Source organism: Stomoxys calcitrans, chromosome 3, assembly GCF_963082655.1.
Source record: "Stomoxys calcitrans chromosome 3, idStoCalc2.1, whole genome shotgun sequence".
In the NCBI taxonomy this organism is placed as follows: Eukaryota; Metazoa; Arthropoda; class Insecta; order Diptera; family Muscidae; genus Stomoxys; species Stomoxys calcitrans.
Genome location: NC_081554.1, coordinates 43,802,589 through 43,825,576, shown reverse-complemented (window position 1 = coordinate 43,825,576; position 22,988 = coordinate 43,802,589). Strand labels below are relative to the sequence as shown.

General features: G+C 39.3%; 1 protein-coding gene across 16 annotated transcripts in view; it reads right to left on the bottom strand.

Annotated features, from left to right (window-relative positions):
- Nucleotides 1-5,383: 5,383 nt before the first annotated feature.
- Nucleotides 5,384-22,988, bottom strand: part of LOC106091622 (ral GTPase-activating protein subunit beta) — a 35,269-nt gene continuing 17,664 nt past the window's right edge. For 2 of the 16 annotated variants that reach the window (XM_013258183.2, XM_013258189.2), the window contains 8 exons: nt 19,388-19,624; nt 19,087-19,227; nt 12,510-12,527; nt 11,264-11,878; nt 6,661-7,344; nt 6,113-6,598; nt 5,796-6,051; nt 5,385-5,734 (listed from right to left, as the gene is read on the bottom strand). In XM_013258183.2, coding sequence (XP_013113637.2) covers nt 5,620-5,734; nt 5,796-6,051; nt 6,113-6,598; nt 6,661-7,344; nt 11,264-11,878; nt 12,510-12,527; nt 19,087-19,227; nt 19,388-19,624 — 2,552 coding nt within the window. In that variant the 3' untranslated portion in view covers nt 5,385-5,619. Of the gene's footprint in view, nt 5,735-5,795; nt 6,052-6,112; nt 6,599-6,660; nt 7,345-11,263; nt 11,879-12,509; nt 12,528-19,086; nt 19,228-19,387; nt 19,625-22,988 lie in introns of all 16 variants that reach the window. The other 14 variants (XM_013258194.2, XM_013258195.2, XM_013258188.2 and 11 more) reach the window with 12 other exon arrangements.

Below are 22,988 nucleotides of genomic sequence, written 5' to 3'. Positions count from 1 at the left end.
CTCTATCAGAACGTTGGAAATACTATAATAGAAAGGAATTTTATAGCTTAAATGTGATGATGTGATGACGCTGCTCTTCATATCTGCCCATACCTTCATCCAACCTTCAGCCTCACGTGTGGGAGGGCCTAAACTATTCAGCTTTCTTTGCAAATTATTCCACTGCTCTTTAATGGACAACTTGTCTGTGTTTTTATGGTATCCTTTAGCTATATTTGGGTTTTGACACATAAAATCCACAAGAGCTTCAAATTGTTTTGGTGTCGTTTTCTTTATCCTTTAAATATGTATAATTGAATAATTTTAGGTAAACAATGCACAAATGTTTGATACTAAGACTTACGTTTTGCTGTTATTCATTTTTCTAATTATTTTTATTCAGTTTTTGTAATTTTTAATCTTGTCACTTGAAAAATTCTCTACGACTGTTTCTGTCGAATTTCTCGCTAAAAAACGGCATACATAATACCAAAAAATGTAATAGATTTTAAACATAGTCGCATTTCAGGCGAAAAACGACATATGTAATACCATTCACAATAAACGACAGGAATTCGTTGTGACTACGACATACATAATAGAGGTGAATATGTTCAAACTGTAATAAATACAATTGACAAATGATAAAATTTTTGCAAATTAGCCAAAATCTGACGATCAAATATGGGGAGTTATATCTAAATCTGAACCGATTTCGACCAAACTTCTTAGATATTGTGGTAGTCGTCGAAGAAAACGTTGTACAAAGATTGGTCAATAAATGAGCTTGCAGTGGCTCTAGAACTGAAAAGCGGGCGATAAATATATGAGAGCTATATTTTTGTCTAAACCGAGAGTCAAGAGAAACCCCTTCCTGCCGAATTCCGACAAAATCGGCTAACAAGTGACCACGTTATTGCAAAATTAGTCCAAATCGAACGAACATTTATATGGGAGCTATATCCTAATCTGAACCGATTTTTCCAATTTCAATAGGCTTTGTCTCTATGCCGAACAACTTGCCTGTACCAAATTTTAAGACGATCGGGCGAAAATTGGGTCCTGTACTTTGTACACAAAATAACATGGACAGACAGACGGACATAGCTAAATCGAATCAGAAAGAGATTCTGAATCGATCGGTGTACTTATCGATGAGTCAATCTCTCTTCCTTCTGGGTGTTACAAACAAATTCACTAAGGTATAAATAATACCCTGTACCACAGTAGTGGTGTAGGGTATAAAAAAACAAGTAAAAGTGTGCTAAGTTCGGCCGGCCCGAATCTTGGGAACCCACCACCATGGATTCTGCTAAAAATTTATACAAAATGAATTTAGGTGAAGGGCATAATTCTACATACCAAACATCTGTCAAACCAGCAAAAATTAAAGCTTCTAGGAACCGAACAAGGATGATCGGGAGATCGGTTTATATGGGAGCTATATCAAGTTAAAGACCGATTCGCACCGAAGTCATAACAGAACACTATGTGAAAAATGTCAGCCAAATCGGACGAAAATTGCGGCTTCCAGGGGATCAGGAAGTCAAAATGGGAGATCGGTTTATATCGAAGCTATATCAGGTTATATACCGATTTGGACCGTACTTAGCACAATTGTTGGAAGTCATAACAAATACCACATGCAAAATTTCAGACAAATTGGACAAAAATTGCGGCTTGTTAGGGCTCAAGAAGTCAAATGGGAAGATCGGTTTATATGAGAGATTTATCAGATTATAGACCGATTCGGACCGTGCATGGCAAAGTTGTTGGATGTCATAACAGAACACCACATGCAAAATTTCAGCCAAATCGGACAAAAATGGCAGGTTTATATGGGAGCTATATCAGGTTATAGACCAATTTGGACCATACCAGGCACAGTTGTTGGAAGTCATAACAGAATACTACATGCAGCCAAATCGGACATAAATTGCGGCTTCCACGGCCTCAAGAAGTCAAATCGTGAGATCGGTTTATATGGGAGCTATATCAGGTTATAGTCCGATTTGGACCGTACCCGGCACAGTTGTTGGGAGTCATAACTCAACACCATTGGCAAAGCTTTAGCCAAATACGACAAAAATCTTGGCTTCCACTATGTAGACGGGCCGTAGGCTCGAAATGGGGAATGAATCCGAGGATAGTACACTGGCTCTACAGGAGCGTGATTAGACCAATACTTACTTACGCCTCAGTCGTTTGGTGGACTGCTATGGAGAAAAAGTGCAACATAAGGACCATACAACAGATTCATAGAACAAGTTGTCTTGGCATAGACGGAGCGATGGGGACCACGACCACTAGAGCACTGGAGACTATTCTAGATATCTGACCCATTGACATACAGATTAAGTGTGAGGCAACCACTACGGCTATCAGACTTAAGGCAAAGGGAGAATGGATTGAGGATGAGAGCAGCTCATGCCATCGCGGTATAATCGAGGCGACTATAGGAAACCTGGAAGGAAGGGAAGAGGTCTCCGATCGGATACCTTAGATGAACCTTGAAGTCGAGTGCGAGGCACTGCTGCCATCGGCACAGTCTTGGATTGACTGAACCCTAGTATTGCCATCTGGAAGATCATGTTACACGAATGGATCAAAGCTAGAGGACAGATTGGGCCTAGGGTCTACATTGAGAACCCAGGGACTGAGATCTGCTTTAGACTGCCTGACCATAATATGGTCCTGCAGCCGGAGACCCGGGCGATCACGGAAGTTGTGTGGTGCTAACGCACCGACATCGAGTGTGATCATCTTTACGGACAGTAAAATTGCTATACGGGCAATAACAACCAGGACGGTAAGGTCACGTACAGTCTTGCAGTGTAAGAAGGAGATTGACGCCTTCTCTGAGTGTGGCAAAATCCACATCGAAGTAAGGTGGAATGCAAGGGCAGACGATTTGACGGTGAAGGCCAGATGACTGCGGTAAATAAACTTGGTTAACCCGAAGCCTTTCGGGTCGACGCAGTCCGAGTTAAGGGAGTGGGCAACGAATGCGCATGCAGCCCTGTGGAACGGCGAAACGGTCGGTAGGACGGTGAAAATCCTATGGGGGGATCCAGATCGTGAGAAGACGAAGCTATTACTGAAAGGAAGGAAAGGAAGCAGGAGGTCAGTATAGCTATTGGTATCATAACGGGACACATAGCATTACGAGCTCACTTATGTAAAATAGGGCTTGCGGGGAAGATGATGAGACGTTGAAGCATTTCCTTTGTCTTTGCCCGGCTTTCGCGTCTTAGATGGATCACAATACCAGACATGAACCAACTTAGGGGAGTGGTATTGAAAACAATTAAGAATTTTGTAAGTAGCATGGAATTCCTAACTTAAAATTTTGTTTTTAGAGGTTACTTTATAGTTTTTAGAGCGCACAACAAGTCGCTTAGGTGTATGTCCATAGTGGCATGGGGCGGATTAATAACTGCACCCCCTTTTCAACCTAACCTATCCATATCAGGTTATACACCGATTTGAACTGTACCCGGCACAGTTATTGGAAGTCATAACAAACCACACTACATGCAAAATTTCGGCCAAATCGTACAAAAATTACGGCTTCCAGGGACTCAAGAAGTCAAAATGGAAGATTGGGTTTATGGGACCAATATCTAAATCTGTACCGGTAAGGTCCATTTGCAATCTCCAACGACCTACATCAATGTTCAGTATCAGTGCAAAATTTCAAATGACTAGCTTTACGGGTTCGACCGCTATCGTGATTTCCACAGACGGACGGACGAACATGGCTAAATCGACTCAGAACGTCGAGACCAATTCTGAAAATTTCTCCCTCTATCCTCCTATTCTGATTGAATTGGGGAGAGGAAATTTTTGGGAGAGGGAATTTCGAATTCTCGAAAACAGTTGTTTTGCTTCAGCTGTTTTATTTTGGCTAAACATTTTACTATTATTTTTTGGGAAAAGGACATAAAATGGAAAAATTAGCAAAAATAAGTTATAAAGGTGGATAAAAAAAGTTTACAAACATGTTTACTATTGCTTTTGTAATGTTTGTTTTAGTTTTTGTATTTTAATAGTGCACAATTATGGCCTACAGCTTGTCACCATATTTATGTGCAGTGATAACAACTTTCCGTCTTCATCCAACAATCGTTGGCTAAATTAGATGCTTCCAGAGTGGTCTAATAGACAGATTAATTGTGGCGTGTTGTCCCTGGTTGCATGCGGGGCACACATCCTGCATGTTGGCATTTTCCCTTGCCAAAAGGAGTTAATGTGGCTGAATCGTATAAATGCTGTGGTGGTCTGCCTGATACACCGTTTTATCTAAAGGCCCACTTTTATGGAACTAGCACTTGAAAATCTAATCGACATTTCCGGACGGCGCCCACTTTTCTTGGTGGTTGGGACGGCTGCTGGACATAGTGCTACCGACTTATTCTTACTCCTGTGAAGTAAATGCTGCCAAATGTGGTGCCAAGTATCTTTGAATAATTGACCACTAACATTCCATTAAGGAACAGGCAGAAGACTTCTTGCACAGCATTGATTGCCGCCCGATTCCACTTTAAGCTCAATAATAAGCGACCTCCTTTAAGTATCCGACTCGGAACGGAGTGCCAATGAAATTGAAAAACTTAGGAAAATCTTCTATGGTGTGTACACGACATATTTAAACCGGGAGAACCTAACAAAATGTGTACTTGTTTTTGATGAAAAAGTGAAAAATAATTTCAATTGTTCGTAAGTAATAAGAAGTGGTACCATTTTTTTTTTTATAAAAACATAAAATTTACAATTTTTTATCCTAACTTCCTTTCATTTGTTTGGGGGAATTTGCCCAAATTTTATCGCCTCATTCTCCCTTTTATATCGATTCAGAATAGCAACTTTTTTCCTGGGAGAGATTTCCCTTTTTCGAAGTTTGTTTAGAATAAGGAAAAGGGGATTAGGGAACAAACTCCCAGTAAATTGTTATTCAGAATAGGGGAAAAGGGAGTAGGGAATAAACTCCCAGGGAATTATTATTCAGAATAGGGCTGATATACTTTATGGTGTCTAAGAAGAATATGTCGAGGTGTTACAAACGGAATGACTCCTATGGTGGTGGATATAAAAAGAGTCAAGAACCGTGCTGATTCGGAACATATTTAAGTGAAGCGCCTTTGTAGCAAGGATTTATAGAGTGATCAACTTACCATTGTTTGTTCCATCGCAATAGGCTACAATTGGCTCGAGAAATATTTTGGCAAGCGCCATGAGACCAACACTCAAATTTTAAGCACATCTTAGACCATGATAACAAACCATAACGAACAGTCAATAAAACGCGTTGACTTACAAAAAAATATTCATTTTTACATGATTTTTAAAGTAAAATAACTTTGTGTGCTTTATATAAAAGATTTGTTATAAATCAAAAAAAAGGAATTAATACTAAAATTAGTATTGGAGTATTTATAACAAATGTACTTATCAGACTATCATAGTAGAGAGACAACAATGATCCACAAAACCAAGGAAAATATATATTAATAAAATTATCTCTATGTAAGTATACTTTAAAAGTATATGCTTGTGTATATGTTGTTAATTAAAAAAAAAATAAATAAATAGTTAATATTAGGATTATATAAGGGGATGTATAAAGTGTGAATACTGCATTCAAAATGAAGACTTAAATAAATGAGCCAACAATTCGGGCTCTGATAAATCCATTTTGTATTTTTGAACAATATCTTGGACCTTTAAGCGGCGTCTTACATGAGGAGGTTGGAAGCTAGCAGGGGAAAAAGTTCATATTAATGATATGACTTAAAACAAAAACCTCTTACACATACTTATCATTGTCCAGACGCCTTCTCTTGGCCATATTATGAGCGGTTTGTCGCACAAGATTGCCAACGACCCTTCTACTCAGCACCATGCCATCGACCAGGGGTGTGGCGAAGCTCATGCGTCCTGGTGGACCCTGCAATTTAACCCTAAGCAAGCCTGATTGCAGAGCGTGTATGAAAATCACATGAACATCTGCAGCTCTGGGAAGTTGTAATATATTGGCCTCCTCTCCTGTCTTAGTATAGGGTAGCAATTCCTCTGCAAAGAAAAACATCTGGAAGTTATGCCATTTACAATGGCGTCTCCAATCCTCACTCACCTATAGGGAAACTCAATAGATCCTCAAATGATTCTAACCACACCAAGAAAATTTTAGCTGGTGGCTGCGACAGCAATGCCGGTTTCATGGCATTTGCCTTACGCCGGGTGGGAGGTATGGGATCCTTGTTTTTATCCAATTCCAAAGAAAGATTTCGCGAGCGTTGTGTAGAGTTTTTATTTGCCTCATTTAAGTTGGTGACATCCACAGATGTCCTAGACCAAACATTTGCCGAATCACCGCTGGAGGAATGACAGCAACCATCAATGTCCGAATGTAAATTCCATTCAGTTGGCACCACAAAGGCAATTTCCGATGAAACATCAGCCCAATACAAAACTTTGCTTTCTCCATTAAATCTCATATCGCTCGGTAATTGGTGATTATGAGTTTTGTCTTCCGTTTTCGTTGTGTTGGATTTTAAGAACCAAGAAGTACTAACCAGACCGGACCAACCAGAATGTTCCTTTATGTTAACAGGCCAGCCTGTGGAGAGAAAATTGAATTGGCTTTTCGTTTGGAATACAATTTCATTGACCTCCACTTACCCAAAGTCATCAACATATTGCCAAAATGTGGATCCAATGTGCGCAAATTCTCCTCATTCATATTGCCCACAATCTCCTCAGCCGTAGATTGTCCAGCTTTAACATAAAAAACATGCACAGTATCATAGGTACGGGCACTTAACTTATCCAAAGAGTTCAGTTCTGCGGCAAAATTCGTTCTCTTGGTATCCAAGACAATCAAAGGCCTCTGGGGGGGAGAACCTAAACTCTCAGCAGGACTGTTGGGATTTCTCTCTTCGAATGTGAGAAAACCAAAATGTGATAAAAATAAACGTGCCGCTTGAAATTCATGACACACTGTGGGTGGTACACTCTCCTGGGCATGTGATAGAGAATCCGAACTATTATCAGTCTCAGCCCATGCTAACTTTTCGTGTATAGTTTGATTTTCCAACATGGTCTCCAATTGTTTAATACTTTCCGTGCCATATTGTTCGCGTATCTGTTCGAATGTCGGTATGGAGAAATCAGCAACACATGGTGTAACCTTTTCAACACCTTCGGGGAAATGTTTCTGATCGAACTCTATACGCTGGGGTACCTCGTTCATTGGTATGGGACGTCCAGGGTTGACAGCGTGATATTTTGTGCCAGACTTACTTCGTGGTAAATGCCTCAATTGCATGGTCCAAGCATGACGACCAAATGGACCGCGTATTAACACTGGGGATAGGTAAAGAAGCATATGATTGGAAGGAAGCATTAAACAATATAGACGATAATTGGATTTTTCTTCTCTTAATGGCCAAGAGTATAGGAAAGAACATAGTTTCTGACCTGACATAAAGAATGATTTTTATGAACTAAGTTTTTCAGGGTGGCAGCAAAATTGCAAATTTTGCCCATGAACATTCCACTAAGAAACGGGGGCAAACTTCTCACATAGCAAAGAGTGCTGTCCAATTCAAGTTTTAAGCTCTATGATAAGGGGCCTCCTTTTTATAGCCGAGTCCAAACGGCGTGCCGCAATGCGACACCTCTTTGGAAAGAAGTTTTACATGAGTGGAAAACCACCGTTGAAAATTTTTTCTGATAGCTTTGCCCGGATTCGAACCAAGGCGTTCAGCGTCATAGGCGGACATGCTAACCTTTGCGCTACGGTGGCCTCAGGGTGGCAGCACTGGTTGTTAACTGTGTCCAAATGTGAACTGTGAAAGTGAAAGGTGTTCAGTATACCCTGCCATTTCATCATGGAGAAACTCACAAATAAGCAACCACTGCAAATCATTGAAATTAATAACAAAATTCATACTCTGTGGTCTTTATATTCGATGGCTCATTTCTGGATACATAAAAAAGCTAAACTGTCACATCTTACCAATTACCAATGCAACCCCAATAACAACAATTTGGAGTAATTTATGAGCTGATGGCACCATCGGTCCATTTTTATTCAAAGGCATTAAAAAAAATCGGAGTTTCGGGAAACATTTACATGAAATTATATTTAACAAGTCAAAAGGTGTTTAGTTCGGCAGGGCCAAACTTTGGATACCCACCACCTCGTGTATATGTAAACCAACTTTCATCATAGTCCGGTGAACCAACTACCAACTTCGTCATGGACATTGAGTGGTCTAATAAGATCTCGAAGGACCTAACACAACACACTGTCCCAAACTTCGGAGATATCGGACAATAAATGCGCCTGTTATGGGCCCAAAACCATAAATCGAGAGATCGGTCGATATGGCAGCCATATCCAAATCTAGACCGAACTGGGCTAAATTGAAAAAGGATGTCGAAGGGTCTAACACAACTCAGTGTCCCTAATTTCAGCAAAATCTGGTAATAAATTTGGCTTTTATGGGCCTAAGACCCCAAATCGGCTGATCGGTCTATATGGGGGCTATATCAAGATATAGTCCGATATTGCCCATCTTCCCACTTAACCTGCTTATGGACAAAAAAAAAAGAATCTGTGCAAAGTTTCAGCTCAATATCTCCTTTTACCCGCAACCGCCTCCCTCAGATGTGTATGAAGAGATATCTTGATACAATAAAATGGCATCAGTGTTGTACAAAGAAAGCTGGTGGTCACCTTTGGTTCCTCTGGCCTTCGCCGCCAAACGATTGCATTCCCCCTTACTCCGTTATGGTCCAGCACCCAAACGATGCGGATTTTGCCATCTTCAGAGAAGGCGTTAATCTCCTTCTCACACTGCAAGCCTGTTCGTGACCTCACCGTCCTGGTTGTTATTGCAAATGCAAATTTTGCTCATGAACATGCCACTAAGGAATAGGGGCAAATTTCTCACATATAAATGAGTGCAGTCCGATTCAAGTTTAAGCTCAATGATAAGGGGCTTTCTTTTTATAGCCGAGTCCGAACGGTGTGCCACAGTGCAACACCTCTTTGCAGAGAAGTTTTACATGGCATAGTACCTCACAAATATTACCAGCATTAGGAGGGGAAATTTCCTTTATAGCAATTTTACTTCACCCTCGATGTGCTCGCGTTAGCACCACACCACCTCACGCATTCCGTAATCGAATGCCCGAAACTCCGCCTGCAGGACAGTGTTATGGTCAGGCAGTCTAAAACAGATCTCAGTCGCTGGGTTCTCAATGTAGACCCTCAGGCCCACTCTGTCCCCTAGCTTTGATCCATCCGTGTAACATAATCTTCCAGATGGCAATACTTGGGTCCCGTCAATCCAAGACTGCGCCGATGGCAGCAGTGCCTCGCACTCGACCTCAAGGTTCATCTCCGGTATCCGATCGGAAACCTCTTCCCCTCCTTCCAGGTTTAATATAGTCACCTCGATTATACCGCGATGATATGAGCTGCTCCCCTCCCAAGTTTGAAGATGGGCTATATCGGACTATGTCTTGATATAGCCCCCATATAGACCGCTCCGTCGATTTAGGGTCTTATACCCATAAAAGCCATATTATTATCCGATTTTCCTGAAATTTGGGATAGTGAGTTGTGTTAGGCCCTTCGACTTATTTCTTCAATTTGGCGCAGATCGGTCCAGATTTGAATATAGCTGTCATATAGACCGATCTCTCGATTTAAGATCTTGCGCCCATAAAAGGTTGTGTTGTTGTGTTAGGCTACTCGACATCCTTCTTCAACTTGCCCAAGATCGGTCCAGATTTGGATATAGCTGCCATATGGACCGATCTCTCGATTTAAAGTTTTGGGGCCATTAAAGGTGTATTTATTGCCCGATTTCGCCAAAATTTGGGACAATGAGTTAAATTAGGCCCTTCGACATTCTTCTTTAATTTCGGTCCAGATTTGGATATATCTGCCTTATAGACCGATCTCTCGATTTAAGGTTTTGGGACCATAAAAGGCGCATTTATTGTCGAATTTCGCCGCAATTTGGGACAGTGAGTAGTGTTAGGCTCTTTTTTTTCTGCAACTTGGCCCAAATCGGTCCAGATTTGGATATAGCTGCCATATAGACCGATATCTCGATTAAAAGTCTTGACCCCATAAAAGGCACATTTATAGTCCGATTTCACTGAAATTTGACACAATTACTTGTATTAGACTTTTCGACATCCGTGTCGTATATGGCTCAAATCGGTTTATTTTTAGATATGGCTACTAAAAAGACCAATATTTTGTTATACACAATTGAACAATGACTTGTACTTATTCGTATTTGATCCAAATCGGAACATATTCCGATATAGCTGATATGGGGTATAAGGTATACATTTTTTGCCGAATTTTGACGAAAGGTGATTTACATATATACTCGAGGTGGTGGGTATCTAAAGTTCGGCCTGGCCGAACTTAACACCTTTTTGCTTGTTAAAATTAATTCTTGCGAAACAGCCAATTTATTGATATGAAATTTAAGATCTTGAAGAAGAATTCGTCGAACAGTGGTGTCAGAAATTCCCATAGCAGCTGCATGTTTGCATGCCGAACGCCGGGAATAATGCACAACTAACTGCCTCACTCTTTCGATATTTTCCGGAGTTCTGATGCTCCGTTGACGTCCATTTCTGCGTTTAGCAACACTTTCACATCCCCGAAATGAGTTAAACCACGACAGAATCGAACTAAGGCCAGAAACAAGTCTATGAGGAGGAGTTTCAAAGCGAGACGGAAGGCACGATGCATAGCAACAAGTGAGCGACCTTTAGAAAAGAAGATCTAGACGACGAAGGCCTGCTGATCCCTAGACCAGAGCATGATGACAAATGACTGGAAAGTAAAACAATCTGGGGGAACTCACCGCTCGGGAGTTTTCTCAAATATTGGGTTGCCCAAAAAGTAATTGCGGATTTTTTAAAAGGAAGTAAATGCATTTTTAATAAAACTTAGAATGAACTTTAATCAAATATACTTTTTTTACACTTTTATTCTAAAGCAAGCTAAAAGTAACAGCTGATAACAGACAGAAGAAAGAATGTAATAACAGAGTCACAAGCTGTGAAAAAATTTGTCAACGCCGACTATATGAAAAATCTGCAATTACTTTTTGGGCAACCCAAATAGGTAAGTTTCTCAGGCATACCCTGCATTTAGGGTTTTATTGTTATAGAAAATCTCACTGAAAGTTTTTTTTTCATACATGGACATGGAAAATAGTATTGAATAATGTATAGTACTTACATGTTACAGTTGGCTGCGGATCCTGATCATTGCCCAAGGGCTCCTCCAACAAAGCCAATATCGTTGAGTTTTCCGTAACGAAATATTTAAACTTCGATATGGCATGTTCAGTTGAAATTGAAGAACCATTTGTGGCGTCCAATGAATTGCAATGCTTCATCAAAGCGACCTCATCCAATAGCGATGATATTGACTCGGGACCGCATTCACTGGGAAAATAACCAACTTGTTCCAGAATGATTGTCAACAAAGCCTCAGCAGCATCACGAACACGCATAGAAGCTGGTTTCAATTCCTTTTCATCTTTAAACTTTGGTATATCACCGGATTTGCCAATACTCTTGGTGCCGGATATACCCAATTCAACCACCTCTAATACGGTTTGCAAGCAATCCTTATCCTGCAACAAGTAGGGATGTTGCATCAACCAGGCCGATGTGCATTGGAATGCGGCCACAATAGTGCTGTGCAGATCCTTGCTATGGGCCTGTGGCGGTCTCGAACACTGATAGCATATATAATCGCAAATCCATTTAACGGCTCGCTTGCATTCCAAGGCGTCTGTGGAAATTATCGTAAGATTTTGACTTGGTTCTTCAATTTTAACTAAAGTTTCTAGGTAGTGTGAATGGTATTTTATTCAAATTGTTTTGGATTGGTTTGGTTTGGTTTTCGTTTTCGTTTTAAATGTGATTTATGTGATATTTTGGTTGTTGATTGTTTTGGGCATTCATTGGAATCATTGATTGATTGAGATTGTATCCACCAACATGGTTATGGTATTATATACAACATTTTGTTTATGGTTTTGTGAGTTCAGTAGTTAGGTTTTGAAATGTGTGGTGTATGGTATTGTAGGTGGTACATAGATTTTTAAAACGTTTAGAATGTACAAAGAAAAAAAAAAACATGGAAAAATGTTTGGTGATAATTTAACCCACATAATGGACCCATGATAATATATAGATATGTATATTAAATATACATATATTTTATATATATATATATATATTGAAGTGTTATTTAGTTGGAATTTCATATAAATAGAGAAGTAATAGATTAGGAAGAAGAATGTGGTGAATAATTGTTTTCCAGTTATGGTGTTGTTTTAAAAGTTAAATCGAGTTGTGGTGTATGCATGTATGTTGGCATGGTTTAAATTAAATCCAAGATGAAAAGAGAAAGAAAGAAAACAAAAGAAGAAAGAGAAACAACCTGTGTTAGTCTTATCAATATTATTAATTACCGTTAGTAAATTTCCGAGCTGCAGCAATTAATGAATTTGGTTTTACATAAGGAATTGTTTTTATTTGGTAATTTTTCGTTAAACAAAGGCATAGTTGAATGAGAATGAGTAATGGTAATGGTAATATCGTTGTTGATGTGGATGGTTGTATGCAATTTAAATGAGACAAATGGACAAAGTACAAAAATGTTCAAGTTAAATATGAATATATTACAAGAATCATTTGATATGATTTCATATGAAACAAACGCAATTTTCAAAAAATGAAATTTTAATGGGACATTCGTTTGTTAAGTAGTATGCCAATGATGTTACAAAACCAATGTACATACAAATTTAAATGAAAATCAATATTTAGATACGATACATATTCCCAGGATTAGTAGTTTTGAAAAGAAGAGAATAAAAAACAACAAGAAAACTTTTGTTAGGGGTTTTAAGAATTTTTAATAAATTTGTAGTCAAAAAATGATTAAAATATGACTAAAATCCATTTTATAATAGTTTAATATGAAACGGGACATTTAGAAATATGTAAAATTATACAAACTCCACAATTTCTTTTAAGAGGATTAGTTTCAATTTTATTCTATTCTTTAATCTATGATGTCATATATCAATGTTGATGTGCTTTAACAATACTAGATTCTTTAAAATCAATCTGAACCCAAGCAAATGATTTAGGACGAGCCAAAACAACACTGAATGTTGACAATTATAAATTTAAAATACTCAGCGATGCTATTTATCGCCATAACCAATACACATGACAGTAGTTTCGAAATTCGGTATAGAATAATATAGATGCTCAATAGATGTTTCTTTGGATGGAGTTTGTTTGCTCTACAAGAAACCGATACTTACTACCAGCGGTAAAGAGCGTATATAATATATTATATAATAAAAAATTAAATTTTTACGCTTTGTTTGTCTGTTCCGTATAGACTGAAAAACGGCTGAACCGATTTTCATAAATTTTTACAGATGGTAGAGTTTGGGCCCCCGATGAAAATAGGGTACTACATTTTTTGATATCCGAAGGAAGGGGCGGGCCTTCCCTCATACCACAATTTTCAAAAACGATAGATTTCGGAGATGCGTGCACCGATTTAAGCGAAATTTTGTATGTCTCCTTATGGTACCACAAAAACACGAAATTGGTATTAAATTTTTGGGTCAAAAAACCTGAGGATACGCACCCGGACGGACATGTTTACAGATTGTGACAATATGGGTATCAAATGAAAGGTATTTAAGAGTAGAGTACGTCCAAAGGGTTCGGGGGTCCGCCACCCCCAAAACCCCCCAACAGGACTTTTTCACCGCTTTGGGCAATATGGCTATCAAATGAAAGGTATTTAAAAGTAGAGTACAAATCAGACATAAAAATTTATTCCTTGGTGTCCGAGGAGCCTCCCCACCCCGCAAAACCCCCCCGCACTGACATGTTTACCGATTGGGACAATATGGGTATCAAACGAAAGGTATTTAAGAGTAGAGTACGAACTTATTGGGTTGCCCAAAAAGTAATTGCGGATTTTTTAAAAGAAAGTAAATGCATTTTTAATAAAACTTAGAATGAACTTTAATCAAATATACTTTTTTTACACTTTTTTTCTAAAGCAAGCTAAAAGTAACAGCTGATAATTGACAGAAGAAAGAATGCAATTACAGAGTCACAAGCTGTGAAAAAATTTGTCAACGCCAACTAGATGAAAAATCCGCAATTACTTTTTGGGCAACCCAATAGTATACAAATTTCACCCAAAGTGTTCGGAGTGGTCCCAAAAACCCCCAACAGGACTCTTTCACCGCTTTGGGCAATATGGGTATCAAATGAAATGTATTTAAAAGTAGAGTACAAATCTGGCATGAAAATGTATTCGTTTGTGTCCGAGGGGCCTCATGGTTAAATTATAGACCAATCTGAAGATGTTTGAAAGTAAAATAAAACACAAAACGTGCGTGAGCTGTTTAAACCAGTGTTGCCAAAAAGATAATAGCTAGCTAGATAATAGTAACTGGACAAGATGAGACTCGAACGATAGGCATTTGAGAGTAGAACACGAAAATTATATACAAATTTAGGTCAACTCCCGAGGAGTCATCCCACCCCAAAATTATGCCCCAAATTGGCATGTTTACCAAGCGGAACAATGTGGGATTCTATTGGGTTGCCCAAAAAGTAATTGCGGATTTTTTAAAAGAAAGTAAATGCATTTTTAATAAAACTTAGAATGAACTTTAATCAAATATACTTTTTTTACACTATTTTTCTAAAGCAAGCTAAAAGTAACAGCTGATAACTGACAGAAGAAAAAATGCAATTACAGAGTCACAAGCTGTGAAAAAATTTGTCAACGCCGACTATATGAAAAATCCGCAATTACTTTTTGGGCAACCCAATAATAAAAGTTATATGAGAGTGAAATACAAATATAAATAATTTTCAAACTTGAACCATGTCAAAACAGGGCCGCAAACACTTATAGATTTAGCGAATCACAACGGGCCAGCTAGTATAACATAAAACAAGTAAAGAAATATTAACTTGTCCGGGCCGAACTTTGGATATCCACAATTTCGAGTATATATTAACAACATTCCGGTGAAATATGCACCATTTTTAATCCATAATAGCTATATCGAAGTATGACCTGTTCTAGACCAAACTTGCCGCAAGTCACTGTTCCAAATTCCTGTGAAATCGGGTTTTAAATTGGTCTTATATATGTTCGGGACCGTAAATCGGGGGATCGATATTTATGGCAGCTATATCCAGATATAATCTACTTTCAATCGGAAGTTCGGTATATGTGGGGAAAACCCCAAAAATCCCCTTGCAAATATGGTTTAGATGGGATATTTTCAACATTCATTTCAACATTCATTTCAAAAGTCATCTCTATTTGTTGTTCGTATTTACATATTTAAATTTTCGAGATACGATTTAAATATATTACAGCGAATAATTTGTTTCACTATATAGACACAAAACACAGCTCACTGTGTCAAATTTCAGAGAAATTGGGCAATAAATTCGCTTTTTATGGGCCTTAATTCAGGGGATCGATCTAAATAGAACCTAAGATACAATCCGTTCTAGACCATACCCCACGCGCATATTGGTGATCTTAACACCATTCAATGTGCCAGATAGCTCAATATTTCAATTTTTGAAGGCTGTAGCGTGATTTCAACAGACGGACGGATGGTCGAATGGTTTTAGAATTTTAAACGGAACGACCAAATTTAATATACCTTCTGTCTTATGGCGGTGGATAAAAAATCAAAATCGAAATGGGCCGTCCATTCGACCAAACCCTTATAATTGAAAGTAAATCCTACCAATTTTGTAAGAAAAAGCCCAAAACGGCAACGCTGCCCCCAAAATATATCAGCATCGTGCTCTACTCTGAAATATCATTTATTTGAATCCCATATTGTCATTGGCCCCAAAAATGAATATCAAATTTGGTTTCTAATCTCAAATACCTTTCATTGCGCCCCGTATTGCAAAAGTTTGCAAATATATCTGGTTTGGAGTATGGGCCCTAAAAACTATCAATATCGAGCTCCACTCTCTTTAAGACCCAAATTTTCATGGTGAGCAAATACGTTCTATTTGGGGGTTGTTTTGGGGGTGGGGCGTCCCCTAGACAGTTGGTTCCGAAAGTTGATCAGATTCGTGGTCTATTCCCAAATACTTTTTATTTGAGCCCCTAGACAGTTGGTTCCGAAAGTTGATCAGATTCGTGATCTATTCCCAAATACTTTTTATTTGAGCCCCATATTTCCATAGTTGGCAAACATGTCCGGTGTTTTGGTGGATGCAGCGGCCGCTCTGTGACTTGGCCCTGAAAATATATATTAGATTTTTGTTCTGCTCCAAAATACCTCTTATTTCAGACCCATATTGCAATGGTCAGCAAATACATCCTATTTGAGGGGTGTTATGGGGAAGGGATGGCCCCAGAATATTGAAATCAGATTCGTGTTTTACTTCCAAAGACCTTTCAGTTGACCCCCATATTGTCATGGTCAGTAAATAAGTCCTGTTTGGGTGGTGTTTTGGGAATGGGGTGGACCCCCAGAAACTTTGTCCCACCTTTGGATATCAGATTCGTATTCTACTCGCAAATACCTTTCATTTGAGTCAAATATTGCCATGGTCGGTAAATTTGTCCGACGTAGGGGTGTTTGGGGGTGGTCCCCCAAACACTTGTTCCGACAATTGGATATAAGATACGTTTTCTAATCTTAAATATCTTTCATTTGAGTCCCATATTTGAGTCCCCGTGATTGATCTATATATATGTATATTTGGTAGGTTTATGGGATGGGGCGGCCGCCCTTGGTACCCCATACGAAATTTGGATACCAAATTTTAGTTTACTATAAGAGAGTACACAAAATTTCGCTTGAACCTCACCAACCATCTCCTAGATCTGGCGTTTCTGAAAATTGGGGTGAGGGGGAGGGTCCGTCCCCCCTTCAGATATCAAAAAATGTAGTACCCTGTTTTCTTCGCGAGATCAGCGGCTAGCTTTAGGCGTTCGACCGCTATCATGATTTCGACAGACGAATGGACATGGCTAAATAAACTCAGAACGTCGAGACGATCAAGAATATATGTGCGTTATGGTATGTTAGACGAATATTTCGAGGTGTTACAAACGGAAGAAGGTGGGTATAAAAAATGATACATGAACCTTATGGCAAATTCACAGAAACAAGTCAGGCTTAAATATATTTTCCTTATCATGTATTTCTACCTCGATGTTAAAACGAATATGATTTCTCTTCTTTGTGTAATATCACAAGGTTCCAAGGTTCAGAGTTGCTATTATTTAGCAACTGTGAAACATATTTGTTTGTTTAAGATTTTGAATTTATGTACTTTTTAATGAAATTACAATGTACATTTTCATACCCACCACCGATGGAAGGGGCTATATTCATTTTGTCATTCCGTTTGAAACACAAATATTCATTTCCGACCCTATAAAGTATATATATATCCTTGATCAGCACAAAAATCTTAGACGATCTAGCCATGTCCGTCCGTCTGTCTGTTGAAATCACGCTCCAATCTTTAAAAATAAAGGTATTAAGCTGAAACTTTGCAGAGATTCTTTTTTTGTCCATAAGCAGGTTAAGTTCGACGATGGACTATATCGGACTATATCTTGATATTGCCCCCATATAGACCGATCCGCCGATTTAGGATCTTAGGCCCATAAAAGCCACATTTATTATTCGATATTGCTGAAATTTGGGACAGTAAGTTGCGTTGGGCTCTTCAACAACCTTCTGCAATTTGGCCCAGATAGATCCAGATTTGGATATAGCTGCCATATAGACCGATCTCTCGATTTAAGGTTTTAGACCCATAAAAGGCGCATTCATTGACCGATTTCGATGAAATTTGGGACAGGGAGTAGTGTTAGGGTCTTCGACAGCCCTCTTCAATTTGGTCCAGATCGGTTAAGATTTGGATATAGCGGCCATATAGACGGATCTCTCGATATAAGGTTTTTGGCCCACAAAAGGCGCATTTATTGTCCGATTTCGCCGAAATTTGGGACAGTGAGTTAAGTTAAGCCCCTCGACATCATTCTGCAATATGGAACAGATCGGTTCAGATTTGGATATAGCTGCCATATAGATCGACCTCTCGATTAAGGTTTTCGATCCATAAAAGGCGCATTTATTGTGCGATTTCGCCGAGATTTCGGACAGGGAGTAGTGTTAGGCTCTTCGACAGCACTTTTCAATTTGGTCCAGATCGGTTTAGATTTGGATATAGCTGCCATATAGACCTATCTCTCGATTTTAGGTTTTAGACCCATAAAAGGCGTATTTATTGTCCAATTTGATTGGTCTATGTTTGGATATGGTCTATGTTTGGATATGGCTACCAAAAAGACCAATATTTTTTTCTACAAAATTGAACAAAGACTTGAACTTAATTAGACCTCTCAATATCCGTGTCGAATTTGGTCCAAATCGGACCATATTTCGATTAAGCTGCTATGGGGCATAAGTTATGCATTTTTCACCGGATTATGACGAAAGGTGGTTTACAAATATAGCCGAGATAGTGGGTATCCAAAGTTCGGCCCGGACGAACTTAACACCGTTTTACTTGTTTAGAATCCTATGCACCACGGTAAATATGGATTTTTATGGGATTCCATTGAATCATTTGTAAATGAAAATCTTTAACATATATAGATGTGTATACAGAATTGTTAATGCATTATATTCTTATAAAATGGATTAAAGTTGCTAAATAAATTATTTACACCATATATAGCACATACACACACATCTCTACAAAGAAAAAACTTAAATATATTTCCAAAAAATATTCGCCGAAAGAAGGAAGGGGAAACAAATCCCAAAATGAAATGAACTTAAAATCAAAAAGGTAAAATGCTGGGAATTAAACAACATAAACCAAATAAGCCCAAAACCAAGAAATAAAATTTTTTATATAGAATGCTTAGCAAACATAGTATGTAGACTATATCAGAAAGAAAAAAAAAACGTAAGTTAATAAAGAATCACTTACCGGTATCACGTATAAAAAGACGAGCCAGACCCGAAAGCAATTCCAAGGCAGCCAAGGAAACGTTCAAGTCCGTTCTCCACGAAGAAATCAAGCGATGACATACCAAGTATGTGGCATGGACGAACAAGGCATGGGCATTATCTTAAATTTGAAATTAAAGTTGTTATTAAAATTTTATAAAATCGAAAAATTTGCCAAAAACATTTCACAAATAACTGCAAATTATTGGAATAATAACAAAACCACACCAACAACAACACAACATAAAAAGATGAAAATAACAAAAAAAAAAATTATTTACCATAACCCGTGGCTGTTTCATATTCATGTAATGCTTCCAATGGCAAATCGTCGAAAAACGTTAAACTGGGATAATCATGCTGAGATGCACTATCACGAGCATTGAGTGTGCCTGAACCATGATATGAATCGGCCGCTGTTGAACCAGCCGCAACGGAATTGCCAATGGTGACATTACTGTGGGCACCTAGACTAGAATTGCCAACACTTGCTATGGAAGCTGATCGTTCCGAACAAGCTATTCTCAGGGTTGTAGGTTGTCGTTTTTGGCATACACAAGATGAACATAAGATGTAATAAACATTTGATTATGAAACATAAAAAAATATAAAAGAAAGAAAATAAAAATTAAAAATAAATTGGATTTTTTTTAAATAAAATAGATAATCTTTAAATAAAGCAAACAGACTTGTCAAGAAAAAAGGCTAACAGTTTTAATATTAAATTTAAAGAAAAAACTTGGAGTGAAACCTATAATAAATGTAATTAAAGCACAAGAAATCTAACAACATGCCAGTAAAAACAATCAACTGTATCCGCTTATTTTTAGAAAAAACAACTTAACGTAAGAGTTCAAGAAATCAAATCGGAAGATCGATATTATATATTTACTCGAATGAACCTATATGCAGAGTTAGACTGAGGTGCAATATCTACTGATGTGCAACCTGATAAACAGATCTATGCAATAGCCATATATAAAAACAGGTAAAAACTTGCTTAGTACGAGCGGGCGGAATCTTTTGAACCCACCACCATAGATTCTGCTAAACCTGGCACGGGATAACTGTGAGCACCACACAGGCTGAACCGATGATGTCCGATATGCAACGGCAGTCGCGGACAATCAGCGGTATCGAGCGGAGAGTCTCCGTGAGAGGCCGGGTGGCATAGGCTCTTCTGAGAGGGGGGTGGCAGTTCGCTGATGCGGCGATTGGTATACTCTCTGAAGCCAGCCCAATCAGCCTTCTTCTGATTGATAAACGTTCGGCGCTCAGAGGTTATGAGGTTGGGTGGTCGGTCGATGGTGAGAATGATGGGGAGGTGGTCTGACCCTAAAGAGATTACGGCTTGCCAGGATACGTCACTCAGGAGATCAGGGGATGCAATTGAAATGTCTGGCAAGCTGCTGTACCTCCTCGTAATCCTAGTGAAGGCATCCTCATTCACCGTGCAAAAAGTGGAGCTTTCAATCTGCTCTGCCAAAGCTATGCCACGATGGTCGTTACCTAGGGAAGAATGCCATGAAGTGTGATGTGCATTAAAGTCCTCTAGAACTAGACGATTATGGCCAGATAGTGACCCACTTATGTCGGGGTCATTAATTGGGACACAGCTACCAACCGGCGGTAGGTACACATTGTAAAGCTCTATCTTGGCAGTACCGGACCAGACTGCTATCCCCATGCACCCCATATAGAGGTCACTCTGCACGGAACGGTGTATTCCGAAGGCCAATCCCCCATCTCCATTAAATTGAGCGATCCTTACGTAGCACGTTGTATCTGTGACAACTGTGCAAACTGCAGGTGTTGGTCAGCTTTGTCTCCTTGACGACACTGCAACCAATATGTTCTTCCGACTCATAAAATCCACAATCTCGTCGATCTTGCCATGGAGACCGTTGCAATTCAATTGCAAAAATGATACATTTCCCGGCACTGGCCTGGAAATATTGGGGCAGGGATGCTGCTGTTGCGTATATTGCCGCACAGGAGAGGTATGGGTCACATAGTCCGACGACGAGGACGGACGCAAAAGGCGACGACGTTTGTGACCCACTGTTGTCTATATGGCTATGACTATACTCCCGCAGTGATGTAAAGCCAGAGCTAGATCGGAATTGTACCCACTCCATGCACCGGTTACAACTCACCGACACCGACCGATGATGGAAGCGGTTTTGGCAAACCGAGCAGAACCAGGGCCTGTTCTTTTCAATCCCGGCACGGACCAGAAGCGTGCGAAGAAGGCACTCCGTGATGTGCTTTTTCCCATGAGAAAAAAAAAGACTAACACGTACACTGAGGCGGCAGCCCTTGCCGATGAGAGTTCCATTGGGTCAATCCGATGCCTTCAGCCGGCTGCCATCGGATTGACCAGGGATATCGTATTTCCAAGCGGCTCTATCAGGAATAGTGGTACAGTACTTTTTATCTGGAACTGCCTGGAACATCGGATATTGTATCAAAGATTTTACAGTATCCGTAGCCGCCACATGACCAATGAGAAAGCTCCCTTAACCTTACGGCAGTGGTCGCTGGAATTTGTTTAGCCACAATGACCAGAGGCATAAGATGTAGCATTAAATCCAATGCATCAGATGGTGTAGTTAGTCCTCAGTGCGGCTGTGATGCACAAACAAGCCATCCTTTGGATCCGGTTAAGTATTGCGCAGTAGGTGGACTATTGAAGCGCCGTCCACCATACCACAACACCATATAGCATTATAGGTCTAACCACTGCAGTATATACCCAATGCATGGCACGCGGTCTAAACCTCCAATTTTGCCAATGGCTCTCTTGCAGGAGTACAGAGGAAGAGTTGCCTTTCTTGCCCTTTCCAAAATGTTGAATTTGAAGTTCAATTTCCTGTCGAGGTTCCACAGTAGGCAACTTGTATCTCTTGCTGAAAGAAACTATTTCTGTCTTGCACGGATTTTTACCCAGACCACTTTCGGTAGCTCACTTCGCTGTTGCACGTAGAGCTTCCTGAAGTATATCTCTTAAGAACGCTGGGAAACTTTCCCTCTAACCACAATAGCATAGCAATTCTTATCCAATATCCTTTGTTTGCCTATAAAGATATATGGGGCGAAAAATTGATAAATGCGATCCATGGTCGAGGATATGTAGGATTTGGCCCGGTCCAACTTAGCACGCTTTTATTGGGTTGCCCAAAAAGTAATTGTAGGTAATATAGTAGTAATATAGTCGGCGTTGACAAATTTTTTCAACGGCTTGTGAGTCTGTAATTGCATTCTTTCTTCTGTCAGTTATCAGCTGTTACTTTTAGCTTGCTTTAGAAAAAAAGTGCGCGAAATTTTGTTTACATTTGTTTGTTTGGCGTCAATTTTAATATGGGTACCACATGTATTGAAAGAAATTCATTTAACAAACCGAATCAACGCTTGTGATATGCACCTTAAACGCAATGAATTCGATCCGTTTTTAAAACGAATCATAACTGGAGATGAAAAATGGATTGTTTACAACAACGTTAGTCGAAAACGATTATGGTCCAAGCATGGTGAACCAGCTCAAACCACTTCAAAGGCTGATATCCACCAAAAGAAGGTTATGCTGTCTGTTTGGTGGGATTGGAAGGGTGTGGTATATTTTGAGCTGCTTCCAAGGAACCAAACGATTAATTCGTATGTTTACAGTCAACAATTGGACAAATTGAATACAGCCATCAAGGAGAAGCGACCAGAATTGGTCGATCGTAAAGGTGTCATGTTCCACCAGGACAACGCTAGACCGCACACATCTTTGGTCACTCGCCAAAAACTGAGTGAGCTTGGCTGGGAACTTTTGATGCATCCACCATATAGCCCTGACCTTGCACCATCAGACTACCATTTATTTCGATCTTTGCAGAA